At 44.1% G+C, this 10,010-nt stretch overlaps 1 protein-coding gene across 1 annotated transcript; it reads right to left on the minus strand.

Moving 5' to 3' along the window:
- Positions 1-2,341: 2,341 nt before the first annotated feature.
- Positions 2,342-9,518, minus strand: LOC113139470 (sodium/hydrogen exchanger 9B2). Its single transcript, XM_026322744.1, has 15 exons — positions 9,483-9,518; positions 8,209-8,280; positions 7,666-7,755; positions 7,050-7,149; positions 6,655-6,825; positions 6,155-6,297; positions 5,917-6,044; positions 5,720-5,801; positions 4,776-4,869; positions 4,592-4,698; positions 4,316-4,465; positions 4,116-4,224; positions 3,906-4,042; positions 3,019-3,193; positions 2,342-2,918 (listed from the first exon to the last, which is right to left on the minus strand). Exons 2-15 carry the CDS (start codon positions 8,278-8,280, stop codon positions 2,833-2,835), a joined length of 1,644 nt encoding a protein of 547 aa, XP_026178529.1. The 5' UTR covers positions 9,483-9,518; the 3' UTR covers positions 2,342-2,832.
- Positions 9,519-10,010: the final 492 nt, after the last annotated feature.

Consider the following 10,010-nt stretch of genomic DNA (forward strand, 5'->3'; position numbering starts at 1 on the left):
TGTTTTCTTTCTAAACCTTTTTGTCACTGCTGATAATTTACGACTGAACACACACGTGTGTGAGACATATGGAATAAAAGAAAAAGTGCACTTCCTGTTTGTCTCAACAAAGACCAGTTCATGTTCCAACACCTTGGGCTGCGAACACAGTGTTTATATTAACCCACGACACTGCACTTCTCACACACACCTGTAATCCACAAACACACACACACACACACCTGTAGTCCACAAACACACTTGTAGCCCCCGCACACACACACACATACACCTGTAGAGCACACACACATGTAGTTCACAAACACACATGTAGTCCACCAACACACACACACACACACACACACACACACACACACACACACACACACCTGTAATCCAAACACACATACACACATCTGTAATTCACAAACACACACCTGTAGTTCACACACACAACTATAGTTCACAAACACACCCCTGCAGTTTACAAACACGCACACACCTGTAGTCCACACACACGCACACACACACAAACACCTGTAGTTCACAAACATAGACCTGTAGTCCACACACACACACACACACACACACACACACCTGTAATCCACAAACACACACATACACACACCTGTAATTCACAAAGACACTTGTAGCCCCCACACACACATACACCTGTAGAGCACACACACATGTAGTTCACAAACACACATGTAGTCCACCAACACACACACACACACACACACACACACACCTGTAATCCAAACACACATACACACATCTGTAATTCACAAACACACCCCTGTAGTTCACACACACACACACCTGTAGTCCACAAACACACTTGTAGCCCCCACACACACACACACATACACCTGTAGAGCACACACACATGTAGTTCACAAACACACATGTAGTCCACCAACACACACACACACACACACACACACACACACACACCTGTAATCCAAACACACATACACACATCTGTAATTCACAAACACACCCCTGTAGTCCACACACACACACACACACACCTGGGGAAACGCTCAGGTCAGTGTGAAGCTGCAGCCAGTAGCTGGTTAGCTTAGCATGAACACCTGACTGATGCTGTAAAAACACCAGCTCACTGAGCCTCAGTTCCTGAGGTCTGAGGTGTGACTGACATGTTGTTTCAGTAAACGGGAGTGCCTGATGCTTAGAACCCACTTTTGGTTGGTTTTACTGGGCTTCTTGCTGAAGTTTAGCTGAGATGAGAAAAACTTCATTAACCCCTGAAGGGAAACTCAGGCAGTCCTGTCGTTGGTCAGTCAGCAGTGAGGGCAGTCAGTCGTCGTCTGCCATTGGCTGAGGGCAGTGGGGATGAGGGATCCTGTATCGTTCAGTTATCCACTGCAGCTGCTGCTCCGGCCTGGCCTGGCCTGGCCTGGCCTGGCCTGGTCTTTATGCTGCCTCCCCAGTAGAGGAGAGAGCTCAGAGTACCTGTACCTGGGCAATAAAAGTAAACTGCCCAGTTTATCCTCTTGCCCCTACAAACGAAAACTGATGGTTTGTCAACAATCGGTTTCTGTTCTCAACAAGGACTGAGTGGGGACAGAAAGTGGGTGAGGGGGTTCAGAGGCAGTTTCTGGAAATGACGTGCAAATCATGCACAGCTCGACTGCTCATTTTCCACTACTGAACTCAGCAGCTGGGCAAAGATGATCTTCGGTGATTGTCGGCCTGTGGCGGTTTGCTGGCTGCAGTGAATGTCAGTCTGCTCGCCTTCTGTCCGACTGTGGTCTGTAAATGTCTGTGGGGGGGGGGAGAATATGGCTGTTAGAAGAAAACAGGAAACCCACAGATCTTGTGATAACTCAAAGAGAGCCTGGTGCCCAATATGAACGTTTACTTATCACCTTAAAAAAAACCACAGCAGCTTCTTGGTGTTGTTGTCAGAGGTGAGTTCGATTGTTCCAGAGTCGTGTTGTGGGTTAAAGAGAATCTGCTGTTTGTGTTAATGAGGGCAGTAAAGACTAAAGCCACAATGGCTCAACTTAAAAATCATAGTTTCTGTTTGTGTGTGATGCATCACACTGAAGCTGTTTTACAGCATCAGACCATATTCACGAGTCTCTGTACCAGGACAGATCAGGGCTGAAACTTACTGATGACCTCTGACAAAAACCTCCACCCTTACAAAAAACAACCAATAATAATAGTTAGCGTTACATGTTCTCTAACCTTACATACTGGAATTATCAATATTTGATGTGGGAGTTGCTGTAATAACCAGTGATTTGTTCATTTGATGACGAGTGAAAACCTGATAAATGAAATTTGAAGCTACATTAACGAGAAGCATCAAAAGAAAATAACAACAACAACCAGGAAAAACATATTTATTCAGGTTCATGTTGAACAAGCAGCAGATAAAATGTGATTTATCCTTCATAACGAACAAAAGTGATTAAAAAAAGCCATAACAATGATGAATATGTAATAATATTTCTCTAAGGAGGTCGGTGACATATGTCCATATTATGAATGTACTTTGGACTAATTATGACAAAGTACTTCTCATTACTGTCAATATTTTGATTACTACTATACTATACTGTACTTGTAGCAAAGAAAATGTAATATGTTTTATTTTATACACACATTATATACAAATGTTCTTTTTACGTCCCCACAACGTTGTAATGTCAAACATACGATGAAGTTTCCTCACTTGGAGTAATAAAATCAAATCACTATTAATTAGCTAATCAAAGCTAGCGTTAGCACGTCCAGGCATAAAACCAGCATAACGTGTGTACATATAGAAATATTTTTCACTGTGGACAGTTCATTTAGACTGTCCAATCACAGGCCTCACAGGTGGCTCTCCAGGGTCACATGGTATTTTTCTTGGACTGTCCCGTTACTGCTTTGGGTCGTGGTTTCAGCCTCTGATTCATCTGCTCGGGGTTAGAGAAAAATATCTCACTAATCATCTGATCAGTCAATGAAAGGGTCAAATGAAAGGTTGTGTGTTTGTATATGTGTGTAGGTGCTGACCTTTGACCTGCTGGGCCAGCAGACGTGGACCCGCCAGTCCAATGCCCAGAGCCCCGATGGGAGCTGTTGTCAGGATGGCTAACACGGCTAACGTTAGCACGTCCAAACCAAATTTTATCAAGGCCTCATCCCCCTCCTCCCTCGCCATGTCCAAGGCTTTGGATCCAATAGCAGCCTGACACGTGCACAAACAAAAACACACTTCAGACAGCAGGATTCGTACAACCCTAAGGTCTTTTTAGAACCTTAAACAGGCTAATGGCTAGATTCTGAGAACCAGACCTTTATTAACTCATTAAGGAAGGGTTCTGTAGGAGGAATCACAAAGGAGGACCTATGGGTCCTGTAAATGATTCTAGTATCAGGAGGTTGTGGAGATCACTTAGGGAGTTCTAGTGGTTTTTGAGTGGTTGCAGTCATCATTTGGGTGGTCCTTTTAGAAGTTTCTCTGGTCTCATGGTGATTCTACTGGTCCTTTCAGAGTCTACAGTTGTGACTGCGGTCCTACAGGTTTCTTGGATGATCAAGTACATATAGGTAGTGGTAACTGAGGGGTCAGCTCAGTGGGTGTTGTGGTAACTGGTCAGGGAGTTTGACATTTTCTTTAAGGGGTTTAGTATATTCAAGTATTTCAAGTAGGAAATTTGATTAGCCCCTAAGAAGGTGCTGGTTACCAAGGGACGTACCAGCTGTCCCTTCACAGGGTTTATAGGCACTGAGAAAGTTCTGAAGGTCCTTCGGGAAGTCAACACTTAAATCACAGGGCTCTTGTGGTCACTAAAGAGGTTTTAAGGATCCACTATGCAGTTCTTTTGTTCTTTGAGAAGGTTCTAGTCCTGATTTAGGAGGTCCTGGGGATCCTAATGCTGTGGTAAACATTCACAAACCTGTACAGTAGCTTTAGGCAGCCAGGCCACAGCAATGAAGAGTTTCTCCTTTAGGTTGAATCCTCCAAAATGAACCAGCAGGAAGGTGACGAGCAGACGGATCACCAGTCCGATACTGATACAGGCCAGGCCCAAACCTGAACACAGACATAGTCGAAGTGGATCGAGGTCTATATTAAATTCCATTTGTGTATTGGTTTTGGTTCTTACCAACAGTGCTGGGGCTGAGGGCTGTGATGGTGATTTCTGCTCCAATCAGACCAAACAGGAGAGGCTGGAACACATCCCATGACCGGCCCACCAAGGCTGCCACCGGGGCCTACACATAAACATACATACTTCTGGATTTAGCTGATTCTGCTGTCACATCCATGTTTGATCTGGATTAGAATTGGTCTGATGTGTGGTACCTTGTTGGTTTCCCAGCCCAGTGCAGCCAGGAAGGCTAGCACCAGTGTACAGAGTCCACCAGCTCCAGCAAAACCAATCACATGACTGAAGAAGATGGAAAATACTGACAGACCCAACAACATGAGAGTCCTTCTCAACACCAGGTCCTCCTGGAGGGGACAGAAGGAGAAATGCCCTCTGCTTACTGGGTGGATGAAAAGAGTTTCATACGAAAAGATCAAATTTGATTTAATTTTGGTTCTGATAAAGAAACATAATAAAAACCAACGTCAAACCTGATCTTTGCTGGGGAAGCAGCACAAGAACAGACCCAGGACCAGCCCAGCTATGACCCCTCCTACCACCTCCAGCAGCCCCTTTAGTATGTTCATCCACGTAGAACCTGCAGGACAAGAACGAACAAACAGCATATAGAACAGAGTAGAGCAGAAATGAATAAAATAGAACACGTTCTCTCACCTGTGGAGAAGGCGATTCCAAGGCAGGTAGAGAATCCGGTTATAGCCAGAATATCGTCAAAACTCCCAGCAGCCATCAGGAGGGTGGGAATCCCCTGAACAACAACAATACAGCATTAGAATATTAGAATATTAGAACCTTAAATGTGTTTTTGCTGAGGTTTCACTGTCCATGGGGAACGTTTTAGATAGATTTTCAAGGTCCTTTAGGCGCTTTTGTTACCTGAGAAGAACCTGGGGGAGGATGTTTAGGTCATCATCATATTGACCGGGACTTTAAAGTTGCTATATCAGGTTCTTACCAACACTGAAGGTTCCAGAGGCCCTTGACAAGGTTCTCAAGTTGACTGAATTGGTTTTAGATTTACTTTGGGTGATCAGAGTCATCAATTAGAATTGTAGTTAGAAAGGACGTTCCCATGGTCAGCAAGAAGGGCCTAGATAACATCTAGATGGTTCCTGTGATTACTGAGGAGGTTCTAGGAGTAGTATTATAAGTGGTTCTTGTAAACACTTTATATTATTATTATATATGACTTCTTTACATATTCTAGTGGTTCTTATGTTGTAGGAGGTTCTTGTTATCACGGTCGGTTCCTCTTCCAGAAGGAATATGTGTCATTGCTAAGGTTCTTGTAGTGAGTCTTTTCCTGATGACCCACGGCCATGGATGAGGATTTGAAGGCCAGTGTGTGGAAATGGCCAGTGAGGAGGATCGACTTTCTCTAAGAGGCTCCTGTTACTGAGGAGGTTCAGGTGGTTCTGTTTATGGTTCTTAAAGAAGTTCTTTAAGTTGTTGTTCTGTGGGTCATGTTTGTGGCTCTAATGTCCTACACACATAAGGTGTAATGTGTACACTGGCTGGCTCATCTTTCCTCCAGCTCCCCCTGGTGGTCAAGAGTCACCTGAGACCCATCTGACGTGTGGAGCAGTGGCAGGTTTTACCTTCTCCACCCCGAGTCCTTCTCTCTGCAGCAGCAGCATCGAAGGGACGACGACAGCAGGAGACACTGCAGCCAGGACAAACCTACACACACCGGTCCAATTACTTTCCTAAAGTCCCACACACAATAAACCCACAGTGTCCATATATTTGTAATGATGTGTGTGTGCTGTCTGCGCTTTGTGTTTGTGTGTGTTACCCCAGTACGAAGCCCCACACCCAGGGCAGACCCAGCAGGAAGTGAGAAACCACAGCAATGACACAGGCCTCCATCATGCAGGGGCCGATCGCAACACGCACACACACCGCCTTCAGACGGCGCAGAGCCTGCAGACACACACAGATACAAACTTATGGAAGTGCATCAGCACGGTCAGTGTGTGTGTGTGTGTGTGTGTGTGTGTGTGCACGCGCAGTGCACATTAGTGTGTTTGTACCGATGGGTCGAGGCCCAGCCCGGCTCTTGTCAGGATGATTGACAGGGCGATGTTCCTGAGAGCTGCAGACCAGTGGGTGTCGATGAAGACGGCGTCCGTTATGTAGGGAACGTTACGCAACACGAGACCTGCCAGCAACATACCTACACACACACACACACACACACACACACACACACACACACACACACACACAGAAGTACAAACAGGATGAGATTAAAATTAAAGTAATAAGATTCAGTTGATGTGCAGACTGGATTAGACAGTCATAGCAGTCCAGGATTTGATAGACTGGACTTAGTTAGGGCTGATCTAGACTAGATTACACTGTTTGACTGGTTAGGCCAAGCAAGACTACCTTAGACCAGGCCGCATCAGATTGAATTGGACTAGCTCAGTTTAATCAGGTCAAGCTTGACTGGACTGGTTATAATATATGAGTTCATATTTGGATCCAGACGAGTCCACATCAGAATACTTTAGATTAGACCGGGCTGTACCGAGCAGTGGAGGGAAGGGGGGCAGGGTGGGCAGCTGGATCATGCCCATCAGCTTCCCTCCGAGCACAGAGCAGATGAAGAGGATGACGATGCCGAAGAGGTTCCCTCCAGGTAAACACTCAGCTCCTGTGATGGACCAGACGACTCCGAACAGCAGCGCGAACAGACACACTGCACACACACACAGTCAAAGACATGAGGCTGAGGAAAGGTCTCACCGCACTCTGACCTCTCCTACAGTGGCCCCCCCAGGCTCTAAGAAGAACTAAACCCTCTCAGGAACTTTACTTTGCTGACAGGTCTTCACTTCCTCCAGTCAGGACACTGTGGTCTGCTGACACGTCCAGTGAGGACGAGGACTGGAGGACTCGTTAAACACTAACACAGTCCGTTACCTTTAGTCACGAGAAGGTTGAAGAGTCCCTGAGGTCGAGGACAACGGGACATCCGACTGATACAACACTGAGCACAGGAGGACGAGTCTGAGGCCACCATCTTGATGTAGACACACAAATAATAAACACATTATAAACGCACACACACACACACACACACACATGCACACACACACACATAATAAACACATTATAAACGCACACACACACACACACACACATGCACACACACACACATAATAAACACATTATAAACGCACACACACACACACACACACACACACATGCACACACACACACATAATAAACACATTATAAATGCACACACACACACACACGCACACATGCTGATGCAGCAACTTCTTCCACTGCTTTGGACTTTATGTCTTGAGAATCCAGTGAAACCATCGTGTCCAGTCTGTCTGCACAACAAACTGTTTCCTCCGTGGTTTGGGCTCGAGACAGAAGCACTGACACTGTCCCTGTAATGTGCAGCTGGACTTAGTGATTACAGAGACACCCTGAGTTTAACCAACAACAACACACACACACTTCTACTTTCTATTAATAGCTCTGTGTGTGTGTTACATGTATGTGTGTGTTCCTGCCCACTCACCTGGGCGTCGTTGTCCTGCTGCTCCGTCGTCCTCTGTGGCAGGATGACAATGTCTCTGTCCTCATGTGTGACCTGGACTTTAGTGTCACTCTGCACCACAGAAACATGAGACTTAATCATTAAACAGGAAACATGTAGGGACAGACTGTGAACAAAGGGCTGCACCTGTGTGTGTGTGTGTGTGTGTGTGTGTGTGTGTGCGTTTGGGGTTTTCCTTCAGTAAAAATCCTCGGCATTGACAGTGTTACATAAATAAATCAGTGATATTACAGAATTCCCCCTTAACGACAGCTAACTTAGTATTTTGGATCTTTGAGAGGCAATAAATCAATTTTCCAGACTGAATGAAATCAAGTCAGGAAGTGAACTTTATTTTAGATACAGACACACACTGGAGGTAAAATGCAGATATTTATGAAGAGAAACTGAACTGGGGCAAAGACCTGGGTCTCTGAATTAACCTGCAGGGCGTAGGAGGAACAACTGATCCAGGTGTGAACCACATCTGGATCAGTTGTTGTCTGAATGTGAGAACAGTTGTACCTCAGCTTCTTTCTGCGTTTGGCCGTCATCGCTCGGCCGACAGTAACGTTTTGTGGCTTCTTCATCCATCATCTGAAACAAACACACACATCATCCAACAGCTACTCAGCGGTATATAAAGTACTTCAAATTAGAAGTATATAAGGTAGTTAACGTCAGCTACCCAGCAGTATATAAAGTACTTCAAATTAGAAGTATATAAGGTAGTTAACGTCAGCTACCCAGCAGTATATAAAGTACTTCAAATTAGAAGTATATAAGGTAGTTAACGTCAGCTACCCAGCAGTATATAAAGTACTTCAAATTAGAAGTATATAAGGTAGATACATCAGCTACCCAGCGGTATATAAAGTACTTCAAATTAGAAGTATATAAGGTAGTTAACGTCAGCTACCCAGCAGTATATAAAGTACTTCAAATTAGAAGTATATAAGGTAGTTAACGTCAGCTACCCAGCAGTATATAAAGTACTTCAAATTAGAAGTATATAAGGTAGTTAACGTCAGCTACCCAGCGGTACATAAAGTACTTCAAATTAGAAGTATATAAGGTAGTTAACGTCAGATACCCAGCGGTATATAAAGTACTTCAAATTAGAAGTATATAAGGTAGATACATCAGCTACCCAGCGGTATATAAAGTACTTCAAATTAGAAGTATATAAGGTAGATACATCAGCTACCCAGCGGTATATAAAGTACTTCAAATTAGAAGTATATAAGGTAGATACATCAGCTACCCAGCGGTATATAAAGTACTTCAAATTAGAAGTATATAAGGTAGATACATCAGCTACCCAGCGGTATATAAAGTACTTCAAATTAGAAGTATATAAGGTAGTTAACGTCAGCTACCCAGCGGTATATAAAGTACTTCAAATTAGAAGTATATAAGGTAGTTAACGTCGGCTACCCAGCAGTATATAAAGTACTTAAAATTAGAAGTATATAAGGTAGTTAACGTCGGCTACCCAGCAGTATATAAAGTACTTCAAATTAGAAGTATATAAGGTAGTTAACGTCAGCTACCCAGCGGTATATAAAGTACTTCAAATTAGAAGTATATAAGGTAGTTAACGTCAGCTACCCAGCGGTATATAAAGTACTTCAAATTAGAAGTATATAAGGTAGTTAACGTCGGCTACCCAGCAGTATATAAAGTACTTCAAATTAGAAGTATATAAGGTAGTTAATGTCAGATACCCAGCAGTATATAAAGTACTTCAAATTATTAGAGTTTTCCTGTAAAACACAATCACACACCAACTTTCTTACCTTGGGCTGGTCCAGAGACTGTGTGACTGGGACAAAGAGGAAAAGACAAATGACAACTTAGTCATGGACGAGGCATCAGGCAGTGTGTGTGTGTGTGTGTCTGTGTGTGTGTCTGTGTCTGTGTGTGTCTCTGTGTGTGTGTGTGTTAATAACAGTGTGTTTAGACTCTGTTGTGTGTGTCACTAGAGGATGAGACAGGCTGTATAAACCCTGGCATTATGGGAACACGGGTCGCTGTCACAGTGTCGCCTGCATTAATACCAGGCTGTAACACACACACACGTCTTATTATCATCCAGATAATAAGACGTGTGTGTGTCAGTGTGTGCGCACATGTGGTGCACCTGCTGTTAACACACCTCACAGGTGACTGACAGGTGATGATTATTGGTCATATCGAAATGATTTAACAGCAAATAAACAGGTTTCAATATTCTAATGTGGATAATGTCAGTAAATAGCTGCCGTTTGCTCCACAGGCCTGGACACGTTATAGGACAACAGGCCCCTGGACACCATCATCTAACA

The sequence above is a fragment of the Mastacembelus armatus genome, chromosome 18 (genome assembly GCF_900324485.2).
Source record: "Mastacembelus armatus chromosome 18, fMasArm1.2, whole genome shotgun sequence".
Classification (NCBI taxonomy): domain Eukaryota; kingdom Metazoa; phylum Chordata; class Actinopteri; order Synbranchiformes; family Mastacembelidae; genus Mastacembelus; species Mastacembelus armatus.